The following is a 22994-nucleotide window of genomic DNA, read 5'->3' as shown; positions in this document are numbered from 1 at the left end:
GCAATTACAGATGGGCAACAAATGCTGGTCCATGAAAGAATAAAAAAAACACCAATCACATCTTCCCCACCATGCCCAGATCCTCTCCTTGACACCCTTGTCTGCTCATCAATCACCCCCAAGAGTCCCCCCCCTTTCCATGCAAGTGCAGGAGCTGCAACACCTCATCATCTAGAGTCTAGGTGAAATAGCCATTTATTTGTACTTATTTCAATTTAGTATAATGCATTTGATGCCCACAATGCAGTCTCTTCCACAGGACAAGCACAGAGTTGATGAGTGCTCTGCAAATCACCCTGTTCAGCCTTTAGCGGTATCTCAAGCTTCAGGTTCGAATCATTTTCATTTTCTGCTCCAGGTGCACTCTAGTCTTGGATATTTCAAAAAAGCACAACAGAAGTTTGAAGAACAGTACCTCATTTTTCAATTAAGCATTCTACAGCCTTTTGGACTCAACTTTCGAGTTCAACAATTTCAGATCGTAACCTCCACGAGTTTTTCTGATGGTAGCTGTTGGTCACAATTCTGCTATATCCATGTACACCCGAGACCCACTTTTTGTTTCCTTACTTGACCTATTACCATTTCCTTTTGCCTTGCCCCAAACAATATCATTTAATTATTCCTGCCTTCCACCCCATCAAATCATCCTGGATTCCTTCCTTCCCCTCCACCTGCATCTTTACTTCCTTCAAACATATTAGTTCGCTAAATTTTCCCAGTTCTGACAAAAAGGTAATCAACACGAAATGTTGACTGTTTCTCACTCCGCAAATGCCTACTGAGTATTTCCAGCATTTTCTGTTTTTATTTCTATTTCCAGGGTCTTTTGTCAAAAGTATTTTGCTTTTGTACCTGGATCAGTTGATAGCTTCAGGAAGGAGAGAGAGCATCAGACCTGCGAGGGGCATGCTTTCGGGACAGAGGATAAAGGAGAGTCCGGGTCTTGAGGCCTCCGCCTACCTTCAGGCAGCAGAGACCTGCGGCCACTGTTCAGACAGCACGCCGAGTTTGAAAAAAAAATCCAGAAGTGACATCACATACGGTAAACTGATTAGTTGGTGAGCAACTGTAATTAGGGATTGTGTCCAAATAGCTGAAGCTAAAAAAAATGTATTATTTGTTGGGAAAAGTATAACTTCCAGATTTGTTCTAGTCTAAGGCATGTCAGGTGAGGACAGCCAAGTGGAATGTGTGGCCTGTCACATGTAGGGAGCCTTGGACCCTACCAGTGCCCTGGATGACTACATGTATGAGAGGTGCTCCCAGCTGTAGAAACTGGAGCTTTGGGTTCCAGAGCTTAAGTGGCGCATCTGTGATGCTGAATTTTACATGGATAGCATGTTGAGAGAGGTGGTCACACCACAGCTCCAGGGATAAGAGGAAAAGAAGGAAAATGGGTGACCAACAGGCAGCCCAGGTATGTGGTGTAGGAGTCCCCTGGGGTCCCGTTCATCAATCGGATTCCGTTTTGGAAGCTGATGAGCGCCGGAACCTCAGAGGTGTGCAGTCAGAGCCAAACTTCTGGCACCACAGACGGCTCTACTGTATGGGGGGAGGGGGGGGCACTGCGGGCAGGGATGTCACTGAACGACTGCAGGGCATCCTAAAGGAGCAGGGTACATGATGGTACCAACGATATAGGTAGAATGCAGAATGAGCTCTTGCATCAAGAATTCAGAGAGCTAGACAGAAGATTTAAAGCAGGATCTCTAAATTTGTAATCTCTGGATTACTCCCAGTGCCATGTGCTAGATTGTATAGAAATAGGAAAATAGGGCAGGTGAATACGTGGCTCAAGAGTTGGTGCAGGAAGGAGAGTTTTAGATCCTTGGATCACTGGGACAATTTCTGGGGAAGGTGGGACATATATAAGAGGGACAGTCTGCACCAACATTGGGGACCAACATCCTTGTAGGTAGTTTTGCTCATGCTGTTGGGAGGAGTTTAAACTAGTTTGGCAGGAAGAGGGGATTCGTAAAACAGAGACACATCATGCTATAGTAAAGAAAGCATGTCAGAGTGAGTTCAGCTAGGTTGAATGTCGAGAGAGTAAACAAGGCTGGGTGGTCTTTACTTTAATGCTAGGACAATGCTCGGACTGTAATAAGTAACACTGATGAGTTAAGGACATGGAATGACACATGGAATTGTGACACTGTTGCCATCACAGACATAGATAAGGGAAGGCAGGACTGGCAGCATAACATTCCATTCTGGGGTATAGGATCTTTAGACGAGGGTGTAAAAAGGGAGGTGATTCGGTGTGGGGACGGATGGAGGAGGCCTCATGTAGAAGGAAGAGCTGGAGGGCACTGTTACTGGCGGGTGAGTCATTTTTTCCTGGGGGTAGAGGACAGATGCGGGCGGTGCTCGAGGGGACCGGCCAGTCACACCAATGTTCTGGGCCTGCCCGAAGTTGGAGGAGTTCTGGAAGTCCTTTGCGGAGATAATGTTGGAGATTCTGGGGGTGAGGGTGGCTCCGAGCCTATGGGTGGCAATATTTGGGGTGTCAGAGGATCAGGGAGTGCAGGTGGAGTCCACGTGTTAGTGTGGTGGGACCCGGAGATCCGAAGGCAGCAGGGTGGGCGAGTGATTTGGCAGAATTCCTTCATTTGTAAAAAGTAAATGTTGCCATTAGGGGATCAGAGAAGGGGTTCTTTTCAAGATGGAGGGTGTTCATTGCCTTCTTTAAGTAATGGTAAATGTCAGCTGGGGAGTGGGGTTGTTTTTAATGTATTACGAGTTAGTTTTTGTGCGTTTTGTCTTAATCATTTAAATGTAGCAAGGGGTGGGAGATGGAGGGGTTTTGTCGTAGGACTCCGTTTTATGGATGATGGTTATGTATCTTCTGTGCTTTGTAAATAATTTGAAAATGCTTTGAATAATTTTTTTTTTTTTTAAAAAGGGAAGCGATGTTGCACTATTAATCAAGGTATCAATTACTGCAATGAGGAGATATATCTTGGAATGGCCTTCAAACAAGTCTTTATGGGTAGAATTTAGGAATACAAAGGGGGTAGCCACATTACTGGGAGTGTATTATAGGCCCCGAAAGAGTCAGTGGGAAATAGAGAAGCAGATACGTAGACAATTTACTGAGGTGTGCGAGAATAATAATTGGGTAATTATGCTCGGGGATTTCAACTTCCCAACATAAATTGAGATAGTCATAGTATAAAGGGTCTAGAGAGGCACATTTCTTGAAATGTATTCGGGGAGCTTGTTGTATCAATATGTAGAAGGCCCAACAAGAGATGGAGCATGCTGGATCTGGTTCTAGGGAACAAAACGGACAAGTGTTCAATGTGGCAGTGGGAGAGCATTTTAGTGATAGGGTTCAAGTTTGTTATGGACAAGAAAAAAGATGACCTGCAAAAGACGGTTTTGGATTGGAGCAAGGCAGATTTTACTAAAATAAGGCAGGATCTGGCCGAAGTTGACTGAGAACAGCTTCTTCCGGGAAAATCTACAGCGGAGCAAGGAAATGAAGTACAGGTCCAAGAGTTCCCTATAGGCGGAAATATAGGAGAAATAAGTTCAGGGAATCCTAGAAGTCTAGGACTGGATAAGGAGGAAGAGAAAGGGTTTTAAGAAGTCCAAAGTGAGAAATTCAACTATGGCCCTAGAAGAATATAGGAAGTGCAAGAGGGAACATAAGAAAGCAATTAGAAGAGCAAAAAGGGGCATGAAAAAGGACTTGTGAATAAGATTAAGGAGAGTCCGAAGATATTCTATAAATACATTAAGGGGAAAGAGGTTAACCAGGGAAAGAGTAGGGCCCATTAGAGACCAAGGGGGTAATCTGTGTGTGAAGCTGCAGGACATTGCTAAGGTGTTAAACAATACTTCTCATCGGTCTTCATTCATAGGTAGAGAATTCAGGAAATGGGACTGCAAGACCTTGAGCAGTTTGACATAGGAAGTGAGGAGGTATTGGAGGCTTTGACGGGCTTAAAAAGACAATTCCCCAGGTCCAGGTGAACTGCACCGCAGGCTGCTGTGAGAGTCGAGGCAGGAAATTGCAGGGGCTCGATGCAGGTTTTTAATTCCTCTCTAGGGGGAAGTGCCAGAGGACTGGAGAACAGCTAATGTTGTTCCACTTTTCAAGAAGGATGGTAGAGATAAACCAGAGAATTACAGACCAGGGAGTCTCACGACAATGGTAGGGAAACTATTGGAGAAAATTCAGATGGAGAAAATTAATTTCCACTTGGAAAGGCATGGGCTGATTCGGGATAGTCATAGTCAGCATGGGCTTGTAAGGGGGAGGTAATGCCTAACAAATTGGATAGAAGTTTTTGATAAAGTGACTGAGTGTGTGGATGAAGGACACGCAGTTGATGTAGTTTATATGGATTTTAGCAAAGCCTTTGACAAGGTCCTACATGGGAGACTGATTCAGAAGGTTGAAGCAAGGAATTCAAGGAAACTTGTCGAGATGGATCTGAAACCCACCAGAGAAAGCATCCTATCGGGCTGCACCACAGCCTGGTATGGCAACTGCTCGGCCCAGGACCGCAAGAAACTTCAGAGTCGTGAACACCGCCCAGTCCATCACACGAACCTGTCTCCCATCCATTGACTCCATCTACACCTCCCGCTGCCTGGGGAAAGCGGGCAGTATAATCAAAGATCCCTCCCACCGGCTTACTCACTCTTCCAACTTCTTCCATCGGGCAGGAGATACAGAAGTCTGAGAACACGCACGAACAGACTGAAAAACAGCTTCTTCCCCACTGTTACCAGATTCCTAAATGACCCTCTTATGGACTGACTTCATTAACACTACACCCTGTATGCTTCATCCGATGCCAGTGCTTATGTAGTTACATTGTATATGTTGTGTTGCTCTATTATGTATTTTCTTTTATTCCCTTTTCTTCTCATGTACTTAACGATCTGTTGAGCTGCTCGCAGAAAAATTCTTTTCACTGTACCTCGGTACACGTGACAATAAACAAATCCAATCCAATCCAATCCAATCCAGAAAGGGTGGTGGTAGACGGCTGTTTGAGTAACTGGAGGCCAGTGTCCAGTGTGTATCACAGAAATCAGTGCTGGGTCCCTTATTATGTGATATATATGATATGGACAAGAACGTGGCGGGGGGAATGAGAAGTAAATTGCAGACAACACTAAGATTGCTAGGGTGGTTAACAGTGAAGAAGATGGTTGTAGGGTACAGGAAGGTTATAGATAGGTTGGTCAGATGGGCAGAGCAGTGGCAGATGTGTATTTAACCCTGCTAAGTGTGAGGTGATATACTTTGAACGAAGAAACAGGGTAAGGGAGTATATGATGAATGGCAGGACACTTGGGAGCTCAGAGGAACAGATGGATCGTGGGGTACTTGTTCACAGGTCACTGAAGGCAGCAGAGCAGGTGAATAGGGTAGTTAAGGAGGCATATAGGACACCTGCCTTCATCAGTCGTGGCATAGAATATAAGAGCAAGAAAGTTATGTTGGAGCTATACAGAACATTGGTTAGGCCACAGCTGAAGTACTGAGTGCAGTGGTCACCTCACTACAGTAAGTTGATTGGACTGGAAGGGGCTTAGAGGAGATTCACCAGGATGCTTTCTGGGATAGAGCATCTAAGCTATAAGGAGAGACTGGATAGGCTTGGATTGTTTTTTTTTAGAGCAGAGAAGGTGGAGGGGGATATGATTGAGATGTACAAGATTATGAGGGTTTGGGCAGGGTAAATAGGAAGTAGCTGTTCTTAATGAAGGGATCAATCACAAGGGGGCATAGTTTAGGTGAGGGGCAGGAGGTTCCAAGGAGATGAGAAAAACAAATCACTGAGGGTGGTGACAATCTGGAATGAACTGCCCGGGAAGTAGTGGAGGCTGGAAACCTCAACCTTTAAAAAGCACTTGAAGCACTATCACATTCAAGGATACGGGCCAAGTGCTGGTAAATGGGATTAGCGCAAGATAGGGGGTAGTTATTGTCGGTGCAGACTTGACAGGCCGAAGAGCCCTTTCTGCGCTGTATGACTATGAAATACATACAAACTAATGGCTATGTAACACAGGAACGTAGGAATAGGAGTAGGACATAGCCTCTCGAGCCTATTCTATCATTCAATAAGATAATGACTGATCTGTGACCATATTAAATATGCCCTCCCACTTTGTCCATATTCCTTAATACCTTAAATAGATTTGTGCTAACCAGTCTCAGATTTAAAATTAACAATTGATCTAGCTCAATTTCCATTTATGGAAGAGTTCCTAACTTCTACCAACCTTTGTGTGTGGAAGTGTTTGCTGATTTCACACTTTAAAAATTAGAGCCTCATCTTTCGACTATAACCCCCTAATCTTAGACTTCTGAACTTTCTCTCTACTTAACTGCTCCCTTAAGATCTTAAAATTTTGATCAAGTCATCGCAACCTTCTAAATTCCTGGGAATATAATTCCTGGGAATGTAGCCTCTTCTTATAATGTAACTCTTGGGAGCCTGGCATCATCCTGGTAAATTTACACTGCACTCCTCCAAGGTCATAACATCCTTCCTAAGGTGTGGCATCCGGAAGTACTCTCAGTACTCCAGAACCATTCTTAATACTAGTGGATGGAGTATAACGTGGGAAAACATGAACTTGTCCCCTTGGCAGGAAGAATAGAAAAGCAGCATATTATTTAAATGGAGAGAAATTACAGAACTCTGAGGGACAGAGGGTTTGGAGTATCCTTGTACATGAACCAAGTTAACATGCAAATGATTAGGAAGGCAAATGGAATATTGTCATTTATTGCAAGGGAAATAGAATAGAAACATGGGGGGACTTTTTGCTAGTTGTAAAGGGCGTTGGCAAGACCAGGGCTGGAGTTCTTTTTTTAAATATAAATCTAGAGCCCCCAATTTTTGTTTTCCAATTAAGGGGTAATTTACCGTGGCCAATCCACCTAGCCTTCAAATCTTTGGGTGTGGGGGCGAGACCCACGCAGACACTGGAGAATGTGCAAACACAACACGGACAGTGACCCGGGGCCAGAATCAAACGCGGGTCCTTGGTGCCGTGAAGCAGTAGTGCTAACCACTACGCCACCATGCTGCCCCAGATCTGGAGTTCTATGTACGGTTTTGGTCTCCTTATTTAAGAAAGGATATAAATGCTTTAGAAGCAGTGCAGAGAAGGTTCACTCGCCTGATACCTGGGATTGGCGGGGGAAATTATCTTCTGAGGAAAGATTGGGCCTGTATCCATTGGAGTCAAGAATGAGAGGTAATATTATTGAAACATAGAAGATCTTATAAAAACCCGACAGGATGTTTCCCTTTGTGGGAGAGATTATAACTAGGAGATACAGTTCAAAAATAAACAGTCTCCAATTTAAGATGGAGATGAGGAAAAATTATTTATTTTTTGAGTGCCAAGAGTCTTTGGAATGCTCTTCCTGAGAGCAATGGATGCAAGGTCATTGAATATTTTGAACACATGGGTCGGGAAAAAAAGGGTTTTGGGATAGATGGAAAAGTAGAATCACGGTCACAATCATTTCAGCCATGATCTTATTGATTAATGGAACAGCCTTGAGGTGGATAATTTATCCTAATTTGTAATAATATACAGCTGACTGCTGGAAACTCAAAATAAATTCTGAAATTGGATGCAGTTGAAGTTGCAATTTGTGCCAATATAAATTATTGCACCCAAAGCAGATATTCTACCCCACTGAATGTGGTTACAATCGATAGAAGCATGTGTTACAACCACAGATGTCATTTGCCGAGCAAGCCAGATCCCAGAGGAATCCCTGTCTTATTGATCATAAACTTTTTTCATTCTGAAAATGTGGAGGAAGAGTTACTGACCCAAAAAGCATCAGCATAGATCTCCAGTTACAAATTGAGGACTTAAAAAATTAAGATTTATGAACAAGACAAAGCACACAAGATTAAAGTTATAACAGTAAAACATTATTTCAGAACAACTCCCTCAAATACCCATTTGATCAAAAATACACGAGTAAACTAGTTTCTAAGCAACAACTCCCTTATAGATTTTAACTATAAAAATACAGTAATATTACCAAAAGCAAAGAACTGTTGTCATTTTAATAAAGGGATACTGCACGACTCCTCAAATACTTCCACTCAGATGTGGAACTCCAAAAAGGTTTAGAACCAAATGTTTTCTGAAAAATAAAAGTTTTCTGGCTTGAAACTGGATGACTGCTCCAGAATCACACCTTCTCCCCACACAAACATTTTTCCTTAAATACTTTCTTCCGTTTCCACCTCAAATTTAATTATCCTCAAGCACCTTTTTGAACTCACTTGTCCAAACATAAAATATGTAATGTTTTCCAATTGCCTCTTCTTACTGCCGATAAAATTTAAGATTCCCTGTTTACCGATGTTGTAGGAGTTCTATGTCACTTTGGAACTTCCCTTTGAAATTCAACAGCTGAAAACACAAGTCCCCACTTATCTTAAAATGCAAATTTAAATCCAACCCATTTACTTGTAATTCAAACGTACCATAACTCCTCATTACAAAAGCATGAACCTAACACCGTTACTTTTTATCTCAGTTCTCACAGACAAGCAATATCTATTAACCTCCCCAAGTTTAATTAATAATAGAAACACACACACAGCTTTATTACCTATAGAGAATATCAACGTAATCCCAAGAATACGCTAAAAAAAAAATCATTATACATGATTCAAGTACTAAGTATAAAGATGCCCCTCCATCCTACTTTAGAAATTAGTCCTGAAATGCTTGTGTAAGACTATGAATTCAGTGTTGTAGGGCAGGCCAAAATGCAAGACAGTTTGTTGCCTTCAGCTGCATGTTTTACTTGAATTTGCAATGAAGCCCAATATCCTTTAACGTCTAAAACTCCACGGAATCCAGAGCTCCGAGTGGCAGCTCTGATCAACTAGTCATTTAGATTAAGAAAAGGAAATGGTGTCATTTGCTGGCAGACAAATGGAAAATAATGATAATGAGCTAAACAGTCATGTCGAACACTTGCCTCCCTGAATGCGTAATCTGAATTACGTATGTTGGCCCAGATATTTCAGTCCCAAAATGCAAAGACGTTTTCTGCTATCAAGGTCTGCAACTGGATCAACATTTTCAGGGGCCCATTTGTACCGGAAACCTGAACAGTTGGTTTGTCAAAAATGGCTCTTTGGGAGAACTCTCTGGTGGTTTCTTGCCAGGCACTTGGAAGATTGTTACCCTGATTTATTTGGAATTGTTATTAACGAGCGCAAAATGCCTGCTTAGGAGTGTAGACCTTTAAATCAATGTTAAAACACTCCAGCACACCTGCCACTGCTACTCCAGGTGAACAATGCCAAGGGGGGTGGAGAGTACATTTAAAAACATTGAAAGTTACTGAACTGAAGGCAGACCTCCAAGTGGGAGTCTTCAATTTGTGACATGAAGGGGGGGGGGGGGGAATAGCATCGGAAGTTGCAGGGAGCCAATTTATACCTAAAATCTGAATTTACGGTTAATCAGAAATGGCTCCAAGGGAGTCCTCACTTGCCAATTATTTTATTCAGCAAAATATGCTATCTCCATGCTAACTGCTTAACATAAATAAACTCTCTGAATGTTGGGTGCAATTTGGGAGAGCAAAGGACTCACTTTTATGAAATTCTACTGCATACCATCTATAATCACAGCAACTACAAGAATCTTTTAGAAATGTTGATCACCTTATCTAGTTGCTTAGTTTTACATAATTTTCAATACAATTTACTACTTGGTTCCTTTAACAGACCAGTTCCAAAATCATTCTTTTGAAACTGAAAACCAAAGTTTCTCCAGCCATTTTCTATACTGTTTACACCAAGGATCAGGCTTCCGACTCTAACCGGAATTGTCTTACTTTTTGAGAGCCACAGGTGAACAGTACTCAAGACATAGTCCAACCAGAGCACCAGAGTTTGGGTGTGACTTCCTTAGCCATTTTGGCTATATATTCAGCATTATATCTGCTTTGTTGATTGTTGCTCTACAGTAGTTGCACACGTCAGGTGGTATGCACCAGAAGCCCTTATTTTTCTCCACTTCATTTGATAACTTTATCGGTAACATTCACACTGCTTATTTAATAATAATAATAATCTTTATTTGTGTCACAAGTTATATTAACGCTGCAATCAAATTAACTGTGAAAATCCCCTAGTCACCACACCCCGACACCTGTTCAGGTACACTGAGGGAGAATTTAGTTTGGCCAATTCACCCAACAAGCACGTCTTTCGGGACTAGTCAGACGAAACCGGAGCACCCGGCGGAAACCCATGCAGACACGGGAAGAACGTGCAGACTCCGCACAGCCAGTGACCCAAGCTGGGAGTCGAATCCGGGACCCTGGCACTGTGAAGAAATAGTTCTAACCACTGTGATACCGTGCCGTCCATGTTTTATGATGTGCTTTAATTAATTTCTTTTGTCACTGTTGCATTCATTCAATTAAGATATTTTACCAACTTATTTTTTTCTTTTTGATTATAATGTGACTTATGGAGTTCCTTAGTATGCACCCAAGTGGCCCATTAAGATAAACTTGGATACGCCTCAGCGAGAGCATAAACAATATGCTGCCATTGAATAAATTTGAAGAACTAATTAAGAGATTTAAGCATTTTAAATTGTTTGCCATTCTTTCCCATTTCCCACCAATCTCATTGCTCGGTCCAAGATCGCAAGAAACTGCAGAGTGTGGTGAATTCAGCACAACACATCACACAAGTTTGCCACCCCCACATTGATTCTGTATACACCTCCCGCTGCCTCAGGAAGGCAGACAGCATTATCAGAGACCCCTTCCACCCAGGCATTGCCTTCTTCCAGACCCTCCCATCAGGCAGAAAGTACAGAAGTCTGAAGACACGCACAACCAGACATAGGAACAGTTTCTTCCCCACAGCTACAAGACTCCTTAACGACTCCCCCTCGGACTGATCTGTTCCCTGAAAGAACACTATTCACGGCGCCCTATGCTGCTCTTGCTCATGTATTTGCTTTGTTTGGCCCCTTGTTCCGCACTGTAACCAATCACTGTTTGTCGATGTACCATTTGTCAATATTCTCTGTTGCTTATTCTTTTTGTCTACTATGTACGTACTGTGTACGTTCCCCCAGCCACAGAAAAATACTTTTCATTGTACTTCTGTACATGTGACAATAAATAAATCAAAATCATACAGCAACCTAGCTAATTTATCGAAACAGATAACCTTGCATACACATTTGTGGCCAAATGGCTCACTGGAATAACCCAGAGTGATCTGCTTGTGAATTTCATTCCTGTACGGAAATGTTGGCTATTTACCTGCTACTCCCCTGTTCCTCTGTCAGTCACCTCAAACATTTAAGGAAAGATCACTTTCTGCTAAGCAAGAAAATCTCAGGCACATGACACATACTGTCTCTACATAGTACATACCAAGATTGTCTGTCAACTAACTGCCCGATAAGTTTTTTAAAAACAAATACTTTAACACAAATCAAATAAGAGCTTCAAACTCTGCCCACTTTCCCCACACCCTGAAAAATAAATACATATTCCAACCTGTATTTGATTTTAGTATGTGAAGGAAGGTCCCGACTGGAGTACTGCTTGGAAAGTTGACTGAGATCTCCTTCACCTTTCCCCTTTCCTCCTCTGGCTGGTTCAAAGGTTGGTCGAGCAGCAGTAGTCATCTTTTAAGTATTCTAGGTAAGAAAACATCAGAAAAAGTTACATGAAAAGAAAAAAGGGTAGTTGCAGTGTTTAGCCACATACAAGAAACAGAACAAACCTTTTTTATACTTTGAAAAAGTACTGAAACATTTCAAAATTAGAACCTCTTGTTCAAATAGTTATAAGGAAATCAAACTATTACAGAAGACTATAAATACAGCATAACTGTCAAAAGTACCGACACAAAATAGCTTCCTCATTACAAAAAAATGTTTTTTCTTACTTGAGTTTTTCATTTGTTTGACCTCCACAGAATTGTATATTTAATTATTTAACAAGGCAAAGTAACATTGGGTTGTCTCCCTTCCTTTTGAGTGCCATCAGGATCAGAATTGCTTCCCTACCTCTATTTCCTGTCATCATTCACAGCTGTCCAAACCATTTACTATGCAAATATTGAAGAAAGGCAAACCGTTTCATCTTCCATCTTACAATAAAAGAGACAACGTAAAAAATTGTCCATGGATAGAAGTATTGACAGATATGCGAGATTGATCCTGCGCCTTTATTGGGACCAAAGAGCAAGCATCAAGCTGGACAATCTATCTGATTGTCGTTTCAAGCGTATAAGACATGGCTGCATACTATTGCCAAATTATTCAATCTGTACACAGAACAAATATTCTGAGAATTAGATGTACTTCCAAGGGTAAAAATTGGAGGCAAGAACATAAATTCACAATATGCTGATCACACACTATTCTCAGAATCATAAAAGGCCCACAAAATATTGTAGATCAAGTAAAATCCAGAAGTTTAGAACATGAATTGCATATGAACAACAAAAAGCCCAAAACAATGGTTGTTAGAAGAAACTAGAGCGAAGATTACAGTGAATGGTGCCACACTGGAACAAGTTTGTGTATTTAGGACAATCGACAATGAAAGACTGCAGAAGTGATGCCGAAGTCGGAAGAGATAGCCATAAGTAATTTCATGAAGGTGAAGGATATGTTAACAATGAGGAAATTCAAGCTTGTAATAAGGAAAAAAATCTGATAAGATGCCACATAGTATCCACTTTCTAGTTCCTCTCCTCTGACCTTACCATCATGGGTGACCCTGCCAGGAGTTAAAGACTCCCGACCGCGTCACTCTTGCGTATCCACTTTCTGGTTCCTCTCCTCTCACCTTACCATCATGGGTGACCCTGCCAGGAGTTAAAGACTCCCGACCGCGTCACTCTTGGGTATCCACTTTCTGGTTCCTCTCCTCTGACCTTACCATCATGGGTGACCCTGCCAGGAGTTAAAGACTCCCGACCACGTCACTCTTGGGATCAACGGAATGCTCAAGCCTCTCCACCACGGCAAGGTGGCTATTCACGAACAGAAATAAGAAACCTTAGAAGGTCATGACTGGAGTCAAGCAGGGATGTGTCATCGCCCACACCCTTTTCTCCATCTTTATCACCACCATCTTTCACCTTGTCAAGAACAAGTTTTTCAGTGGAGTTCCAGGATGGACAGAAAATGTTTCAACCTCACCCAGCTGAAATCCAAGAATAAAGCTATACTGACCTCGCTTGTAGAACTTTAGAACTGGTGACAATGCCAGCTCCGCTCTCTCATTAGAGAATCTCCAAGCCACGCTTGACACCTTCGCAGAAGCATACTGTAGAAATAGTCTCAGCCTCAACAAAGTCCTTTAGCAACCCGCAATAGGGTAAAATCCGATCTCTCCTGCCATCAACAGAGAAACCCTGCCAAATCTGGAACACTTCCCCCACCTGGGGAGCCACCGGTCATCTATGGCTGACAGCGATGCCGAGATCCAACATCATATCTGATCCTCAAGAGCCACCTCTGGATACCTTAAGGATGAAAGTCTTTGGCAACTGCACCATCTGTGCTGATACCAAGATCTTTGTATACAAGGCAGTCGTCCTCCAAATTCCTACTAAAGCTCAGAATTTGGATTACGTACAGACACCACCTCAAGGTACCATCAACACAGTCTGACACGGATTCTCTGCATCAGCTGGGAGGACCGGCTTACTAACATCAGTGTTCTCGAGTTATATAGACTTGAAATGTTAACTCTTGTTTCTCTCTCCATTGATGCTGCCAGACTGGCTGAATTTTTCCAATACTGTTTTTTATCCCACTTCAGTCAATTCCTTGGTGCCATTTTAATCTTTATGAAAATGGAAAATCCAACCTCGCACATGTACGTTGTCGTGAAGGGCAATAGCACAAAATGCTAGTTTTACTCAGCACTAGATATCCCTGCGAGATGCTCTTCCAGGACGCTGACAGTCTCATGGGTTTTTGGCGTGTTTTAATGTGGTATCATAGCAGCATAGTCTTTTAATTTGGAGCCATCTTTAAGTTAATAACTGACTTTGGGGTCTCAACCTCAAAAGGGTTTTCATCCACCATTTCTCTTTCCAAATCTGAAACTTCTCTCATTTGCCAGTACTTCTCTGTATATAACACAAATGGTGTTGCATCCTTATTTGCATTGGCATGATTGACAAAACTTCAAGAAATAATCTTTATACTTCTTTGTTCCAGAGTTAAGTTTCTTCTTTGTAGGCAGTTAGCCAGAGGCCCTGTAGCTCTGTGCAAAGCTAACGCGAGCATTACTCTGTCCTGGACTCTCCTCAGCAGCTCTCTACAGCAGATTCCGTTGTGAGATCCTGTCCAATAGGCAAACTGCCTATTTGAGTATCTGGCCGTCTCTTACTTTTAAGAAAACGATCAATCTTCACAATCCTCTTGCCAGCAACTCTGCTCCGTGATTTGGTGCCAAAAGCACATGGAGGGTGTTTGATGTCAAGTGTTTGTGCAGGCGGGTGACCTACTCACTGCTGCTGCTTCTGGCCGGTAGTCTCCACACAGCCTAATTTCTTTTTACTTAGAAGGTGGCAGTGGCCACCATTCTCAATTTAGCGACTGTTGACCATTTCTCCTGCAATCGAGAACAGATAACTGTGACCCTCCCAACACCCATCCGCAGGTCGCGACCCACACTTAGAAAAACCCTGGTATAGAGGATATAATTCTAATAAAAGGGTGCAAGAGTAGAGGAACATGAGGATATGTACACACAAATGGTTGAGAAAATGGTTAATAAATCAACATAAGGAGAAATCTTCTTAAGCAGCGAGTGGTTAGGATCTGGAGAATCTGAAGAGGAAAGCTTTGCAAGGAAACAGGGAAAAAGCAGGAGAGTGGGACTGGCTGAACTGTTTTAGAAGAGAGCAAGCATGGACGTAACAGGCTAAATGGCCTCCTTCTATGCTGTAATCATTCCACAATTCTATGAGTTCATTTTCAGAGTGCCAGCATTTAGCATTTCTAAAGTATACCAGAGTACACCTTAGTACCAGCAGGGGTGGTGCAAATCACTGCTATTCAAAAGATGAAATCATCCTAATAGTTTAAGAGTTCAAAAGCTATCGCCCTGTGCTATCTTGTTTTGTGAGGATCTACTTGTCAGCAATAATTTATCTTTTTGCTCCGAAGATAAAGACCTAGGACTGGCTTCTCCGATTCTGGGACTATGTCCCCACTCTGGCGTGGCAACGGTGTGGAAAATGGCATAAAATGGCCACCGATTCCCCGTTTTGCTGGGGGCTAGCATGCTGGCAGCGTAAAGCACCCGGCTCTAGCCAGGTCCATGGCCGCACATGCGCCATGACACATGGCGGAGGCCACTTGCGGACCCAGCCCGCGAAATAGTGCCCACCCTTTGGCCGGCTCACACGCCCCGGACCACTGACCCAGTGTCCCCAGCCCATAATAAAGTCCCCCCTGGACTGAGTCCGCAGCCGCCACGCCGAATTCCCGACGGATGAGACCATAGGCGACCGACGCCTCAAGATCTCAGCAGCCGAGCATCGGGGGGGGGGGGGGGGGGGGGGGGGCTTAGGCAATGTCCTGAGGCCATTGATACGTGGCACGGCGTACGCTCAGAGTACGTCGCTTTGGAGGGGTCAGTGCATCGCGAAAGTGGCGCCACCCCCGATTTGTTAGGGAACTGTTGTTCTCTGGCAGAACGCAATTTCAACGACCGGAGAAACCAACCCCTAATCTTACCCATGATCCTGACATTCATTGACAAACTGCCCTTTTCTATCCTATACCTTGGGCATTTCATCCAAAGTTGACATTTTTCCCCACATTGATTATTTGATAATCAGCACCAAACCAAGACAGGAGTACATATTCTAAATTGACTCTCTGGTGTTATTCTATAGTAGTCATGGGAAGGGTGTCATCCTTTACACAAGCAGCTAAACTGAGGTTGTGTCTGTTCCAGATATTTCCAAGGTCCCTGTCATTATCTGAAAAACAGGGTGTTCTTAAGTGCAAAAACAAAATACTGCAGAGCTGGAAATGTGAAAAAGAAACAGAAAATGCCGGATATACACAGGTCGAGCAGCAGCCGTTGTCAGGGAAATAGGTAACATTTCAGGTCTATGACTTCCATTAGGGTTTTCTGTTTCTCTTTCCATGGATACTGTTTGATTTGCTGAGCATTTCCAGCATTCTGAGTTCTTAAAGTATATATCCTAGTCAACAATATTCCTTCAAAAATATAACTGAAACAGATTTAACCCATCATGGGAATCTTGAAATGCCTGTAATGCTAGCATCCTGGAGAACACTGCATTTTAAATTTCCTATGAAGCCGCTGCTCCCATTCATGGCACTGGCTACCACCAAAGAGGCCTTCAGCTTGGACATGTCAGCCAACAAACCCCTCCCCAACCACTGTAGAGAGCCAGATAAATGGGTCAAACCAGTTGATAGGAATCTGGGGGAGGTGAAAGATGGAACAGAGAGATGTTGGATTAGGGTGAACAAGGACTAGATGCAGTTGAGGAGACTGGGGAATGGGGTCTATATAAGGAACATTTTCTGAAAAGCCAAGAGTAAAGTGGATGGAGCACAAAATGAGGGGCAGCTGGCAAACCACGGAGTAAAACTTTGGGACTTTACAATAGGCAATACTGGTAGACAAATGGGGAACAAGCTACCCTATATAATGCTCTGATTCTTGCCCTTAAACTGTAACTCAAATGTTATCAGTGATTTATTGTCAGTTGATAGTAAAGAACTTGAATATTGCTGAAAAAAAATTCTTTTATTGGAAGCTTTTCATCTTGCGCTCATCAGGACAAGTCACAAGAATACCAAATGTAAAGGGAACAGAGCAGGGGACAATTTCAAAGTTTGGGAATGACCTAGAATTTGGAAGTATTGTAAACTGTAAAGAGGAAAAAGGTCATAAACAAATTGGTGGAGTGAGCAGATAGGTAGCAGATGAAGTTCAATGCAGAGAAGTGTAAGATTTTAAGTGTAATATTTTAGGAGGAAGAACATGGAGGAGCAATATAAAATAAGGGATAACATTCTTAAAGGTATGCAAGGTGTGCAGGAGCAGAGGGACCTGGGTGCATGTGGAACAAAGAACAAAGAAAAGTACAGCGCAGGAACAGGCACTTCGGCCCTCCAAGCATGCGCCGACCATGCTGCCTGCCTAAACTAAAATCTTCTGCACTTCCGGGGTCCGTATCCCTCTATTCCCATCCTATTCATGTATTTGTCAAGATGCCCCTTAAACGTCACTGTCGTCCCTGCTTCCACCACCTCTGCCGGCAGCGAGTTCCAGACATCCACTACCCTCTGTGTAAAAAACTTGCCTCGTACATCTCCTCTAAACCTTGCCCCTTGCACCTATGCCCCCTAGTAATTGACCCCTCTACCCCGGGGGAAAGCCTCTGACTATCCACTCTGTCTATGCCCTTCATAATTTTGTAGACCTCTATCAGATCGCCTCTCAACCTCTGTCTTTCCAGTGAGAACAAATCGAGTTTATTCAACCGCTCCTCATAGCTAATGCCCTCCATACCAGGCAACATCCTGGTAAATCTCTTCTGCACCCTCTCTAAAGCCTCCACATCCTTCTGGTAGTGTGGCGACCAGAATTGAACACTATACTCCAAGTGTGGCCTATCTAAGGTTCTGTACAGTTGCAACATGACTTGCCAATTTTTATACTCAATGCCCCGGCCAATGAAGGCAAGCATGCCGTATGCCTTCTTGACTATCTTCTCCACCTGTGTTGCCCCTTTCAGTGACCTGTACATCTAGATCTCTCTGACTGTCAATACTCTTGAGGATTCTACCATTCACTGTATATTCCCTACCTGTATTTGACCTTCCAAAATGCATTACCTCACATTTGTCCGGATTAAACTCCATCTGCCATCTCTCCGCCCAAGTCTCCAAACGATTTAAATCCTGCTGTATCCTCTGACAGTCCTCATCGCTATCCGCAATTCCACCAACCTTTGCGTCGTCCGCAAATTTACTAATCAGACCAGTTATATTTTCCTCCAAATAATTTATGTATACTACGAACATCAAAGGTCCCAGCACTGAACGCCGCGGAACCCCGCTAGTCACAGCCCTCCAATCATAAAAGCACCCTTCCATTGCTACTCTCTGGCTTCTATGACCTAGCCAGTTCTGTATCCATCTTGCTAGCTCACCTCCGATCCCGTGTGACTTCACCTTTGTACCATCTACATGTGCATAGATCATTGAAGGCGACAGGACAGATGGAGAGAGCAGTTAATAAAGTATATAGTATTCTGGGCTTCATTGATAGGGGCATTGAGTACAAGAGCAAGGAGGTTATGCTGAATTATACAAGGCTATAATAATAATCTTTATTATTGTCACAAGTAGGCTTACATTAACACTGCAAATCAAGTTACTATGAAAATCCCCTAGTCACCACACTCCAGCACCAATCAACCAAGGCCAGAATTGAACCTGGGTCTATGCCGATGTGAGGCAGCAGTGCTAATCAATGTGCCACCGTGCTGCCCGGGATTAAAAAAATCACTGAATTTTATAACACTTTTTTTCAAGCTCACACCAAATTTGGACGAATTGCTTAGTCTACAAACACTCCACTTTTAATCCTTTTCATGCTAGTTTGCCTATCTTAAAAATGATCTTCCAAGTTTCTTTTACTTCCACAAGTCAAGCAAATAAATTCTCACCATTACTTATGGCAAGACTGTGCGAAGATATTTTTTAGACTTTACTTTTTTTCTTCTATCGATTCACAGAATGTGGGTATCACTGACAAGGCCAGCATTCATTAACCATCCCTAATTATACTTAAAGTAGTGGTGAGCCACCTTCTTGAACCGCTGCAGTACATAGTGTAATTGCACGCACTGTGCTGTTAGAGAGGGAATTCCAGTTCTTGACTTAGCAATGACGAAGCAAACACTTCCACGACAGGATTGTGAGATTTGTAGAGGAACTTGTACCCTGTGGTATTTCAATAGCTAGCTGTCCTTGTCGTTCTAGATGATGAGGTCAAAGGTTTGTGAACCACTGTTAAAGAAGCCATGGCAAATTCCAGCAGTGCATTTTCAGCATTACAGCAGAGATGTGATCAGTGTCTATAGCCTTTCAGTAGTCTGCCCTTTCTTATTCTCACATGGAGCAAGTATAATTGGCTGAAGACTGCTACAATGTTCCAGTGAAGCTCAAGATACGCTGGATACGCACCTCCTCTTCTGATTAGGCACTTTAAAATCTTCTGGACTCAAGTTCAATAACTTCACACCACCAGCTCAATCCTTCACTTTTTCACCCCGAGTGCCAGCCTTTTCGTGAATGCTGCCAGAGCTGCTGCGTTTTTACAGCGCTTTGTGTTTTCATTATGGCTAAGACTGTTTGCAATACATGCAAACTAACTTTGGATGCATTTAACTGACATTGGAAAAAAGTACATAAGAAAAATTTGTAAAATTATTCAGGTACACTTTTGTTACAATACTAACTAACATCTTGGACATTAGCAAATAGAATTAAATATAAAATGAAAGAAAAGTAAGGATCCACCCCCAGAATTACCACCATGAACTATGGCCAGAAATGCAGCATAGACAGTCATTGTTTGAAGTCATTACATCAGATGTTCAAGTGAACATTCTCATCATTTTAAAACGCTTTTGTTAAGACAGAAGAGCAAAAGTAAAAATAGCTCACGGGCGGGATTCTCCGTTGGTTGATGCCGAAATCGCAAAACACAATTGCACGGAGAATAGGTTCAGGCTCCAAAATCGCGGCAGGCACCGATTTGACACTAAATCACAATTCTCCGTCACCTCGACAGCAGCGTCAATGGGGTCAAGAACGCAGGTACAGTAAACACTGTTTTCATGTCATTAGCGGGCCCGGCCTGGTATTCTCTGGGGCCCTACACGATGCTCCGCCACTGACGTGCCGAGCTCCCAACGGCATGGTTCACTTCGCTTGTGCTTTTAAACCCAGCGTCGTGGCTGTTAAGGGAGGGGGGGGGGGGGTACGGAAAATGTCCAAATCGCCAGTTTGCTGACAGCTGTTCCGCTAGCCGAGGGGGGCCTTCTGCCAGGGCCAGAGGGAGTAGCGGGGGTGGGGGCCAGGGTGTCGGGGTTGACTGGCATAGAATACCATTGCCGCAGCCGGCAAGGCAGCTATGCAGCTGTGCATGTCGTTAACAGCCCATTGTGAACTTAATGCCATGGGTCATATAGGTCCCCCCCACTTTTCAGGCCACCCCTAGGTGCCCTGAGGCCACAGCCCACCCAGCAGTGGTATGGGTGCACACAAGCACAATCAGTGCCATCTTGTTGGCTGGGATGATTGTGTGTGATGATTGTAATGTGTATATGCGGCTGCAGCTTGTCAGTCTCCCGAGTGTCAATCACGGACCCGGCGAACTGGAATCAATTGTGTTCCACGTGGCGCACTGGTGCTAGCCCCTCCTCAGTCACCGAATCAATCCAGGTTCGGCGCCAGTTTTGCTGTCATGAGAGTCCGCGTATTTTGCTGCGGCATCAACACTTCCCAGATGTTTGATACGTTTGGCCTAAAGAACATTTTTCTTATTTCCTCAAGATATCTAGGCAGCTTCCAAGTCAATTCTGAAGTGCAGCCACTTTTAATGTAAGAAAATGCTGCAAGCAGTCTGCACATTGCAAGTTTCCATAAACAACAAACAAAATAAAGAACCAGGTAATCTGTTTTGGTTGTGTTGGGAAAGTAGAATGCTAGCAAGGACACCAAGAAAACATGATGTTTTCCTTTGAACGGGGCTATGAGCTTTCATTTTCGCAGTCCAGATGGTAACGGTAAAGTCGCCATAGTCCCAGATGACCGTAGGCTGTTCTCTCCTTTTGAGGGGTAGAGCTGACTGGTGGTGATTTAACTGGAGGTTATAGCTCAGGCGAGGGGCAAGGCTGATAAAGCAGGCCTTCATGAATAACCTCAGTCAATATGGGAATTGAACCCACGCTGCTGGCCTCGCTCTGTATCATAAAACCAGCTGTCTGGTCAACTGAGCTAAAACAGACCAGGTGGGACCGCTCACCCGAGGGTCTGCTTTCTGACAATGCAACTGGAGGTTGAGATGTCCTAGAGTCTTCAAGCCGAGCCTTTTGACTCAAGGTGGAGAATGCTACTACATCAGGGTGTTACGAGCTAGTGTTTTTTTTTTACTGCATTTATGAGATGTGGGCATTGCTAGCCAGGCCAACATTTATTAAATCATATTACATTTTCAGTCTACTATGCCTGTGCCGGCCGTTTGGAAAGGCTGTCTCTCCAATAAGCCCAATTTGCTTGACCTTTCCTCAAAGCACTTTCCTTTTCAAGTATTTATCCAATTACTTTTGCAAGTTACTCTTGAATTCCTTTTAGGCAGTGCTTCCAGATCATAACAGTTCACTGTAACAAAACATCGTTTCTGATTTCATAAAGGCCGACCGAGAAAGTATATAATAAAATAATTCCCATTTCGGTGTCTCCTGCCCTGCTCCCCCCCCGGGAGCCAACCCTAACCCCTGGCCCTGTCCTATAACCCCCACTCTTCCCCCCCCCCCCCCCCCTCCACCAACCACTCTTCGCTCCTATTAACGTTACCCTTCACACACTCCCAAGTGAATTTAAAACATAAACACCGATCGGACTTGCCCGCTAACCCCGAGCGGGGGAAGAAGCTGTTCTGGACCCCTGGCCAACTATAAGATTCAAGAGATGTGCCAGGATGGTGCAAGAAGCCCCCTCCCGGATCTATCCGCGGCCTCGTTACCTGAGGACCCAACCGCCGCGCGATCCGAGCCGGATTACAACCGCCGCTCTCAAGCGACAGCCCTCCACTATCCCACAATGCACCGAACTATGGTGGCCCAACTGGGAAGGAAAGCGAGCGCGATCTCGCCGTTTTCTATTTTATTCGCTAGCGTGCGTCATCTCAGAACCCTGAGCTCTCAGAACACATGGGCAGGAGGATATCCGCTTCGGTAATGCAGTTCACATCAGCTGTGAACATTTTGAGAAAGTCAAGATGGCGAATCAATCATAGAATTTCTACAGTGCAGAAGGAGGCCATTCGGCCCGTCGAGTCTGCAAAGATCCTAGGAAAGAACACCCTACCTAGGCTCACACCCTGATTTAACCCTGTAACCCCACCTAACCTTTTGGACACTAAGGGGCAATTTATCTTGGCCAATCCACCTAACCTGCACATCAGGGGCTGATTTAACACAGGGCTAAAGAACTGGCTTTTAAAGCAGACCAAGGCATGACAGCAACATAGTTCAATTCCCTTACCAGCCTCCCTGAAACAGGCGCTGGAATGTGGCGACTAGGGGCTTTTCACAGTAACTTCATTCATTTCTTTGGACAGTGGGAAGAAACCAGAGGAAACCCACGCAGACGCAGGGAGAACGTGCAAACTCCAGATAGTTGCCCGAGGCCGGAATAAATCCGGCACTGAAGCAGCGGTGCTAACAACAGCACCAATAAAAACAAAATGACACTTCCCCAAGTAAGTCAGAATGTTACTCAGCACTTTGCTCTCATGCCAACATGCCCGTCCTTGGCCTGCTGCAATGCTTCAGTGAAGCCGGAAGCTGGAGGAGCAGCATTTCATCTTCTGATTAAACACATTACAGCCCTCAAGGACTCAACATTACGTTCAATGGAGGGTGTTGGAGACAGCTGTGATGGAAAATCAATGTCATCAATGCACTCGGGCTCTGGGTGACCTGGGTCACGGTTTGATGGCTCTCCTCCGTGTCGGTATCATCCTCATCGCTGCTGGGCACCCGGGTCTCGGGCACCCGGGTCTCTGGCTCTGGCCGGGGGGCAGGGAACACCAGAACGACCTGCTCCATAATCAGCAGATTCTGCAAGACACAAGGCAGGACGCATGATTAGACCGCAGGCCGGGGAGGGAAGGG

General features: G+C 43.9%; 1 protein-coding gene across 2 annotated transcripts in view; it reads right to left on the bottom strand.

Moving 5' to 3' along the window:
- Positions 1–21997, bottom strand: part of cwc15 (CWC15 spliceosome associated protein homolog) — a 99038-nt gene extending 77041 nt beyond the window's left edge. Inside the window, exons 1-2 of one of the 2 annotated variants that reach the window (XM_072476404.1) lie at positions 21842–21997; positions 11561–11703 (exon numbers count right to left, since the gene is read on the bottom strand). In XM_072476404.1, coding sequence (XP_072332505.1) covers positions 11561–11691 — 131 coding nt within the window. In that variant the 5' untranslated portion in view covers positions 11692–11703; positions 21842–21997. Of the gene's footprint in view, positions 1–11560; positions 11704–21723 lie in introns of both variants that reach the window. The other variant, XM_072476405.1, reaches the window with a different exon arrangement.
- Positions 21998–22994: the final 997 nt, after the last annotated feature.

This window comes from Scyliorhinus torazame, chromosome 15 (assembly GCF_047496885.1).
Source record: "Scyliorhinus torazame isolate Kashiwa2021f chromosome 15, sScyTor2.1, whole genome shotgun sequence".
In the NCBI taxonomy this organism is placed as follows: domain Eukaryota; kingdom Metazoa; phylum Chordata; class Chondrichthyes; order Carcharhiniformes; family Scyliorhinidae; genus Scyliorhinus; species Scyliorhinus torazame.
Note: the sequence above shows the minus strand (reverse complement) of the source record. Positions and strands in the feature narration are given on the sequence as shown.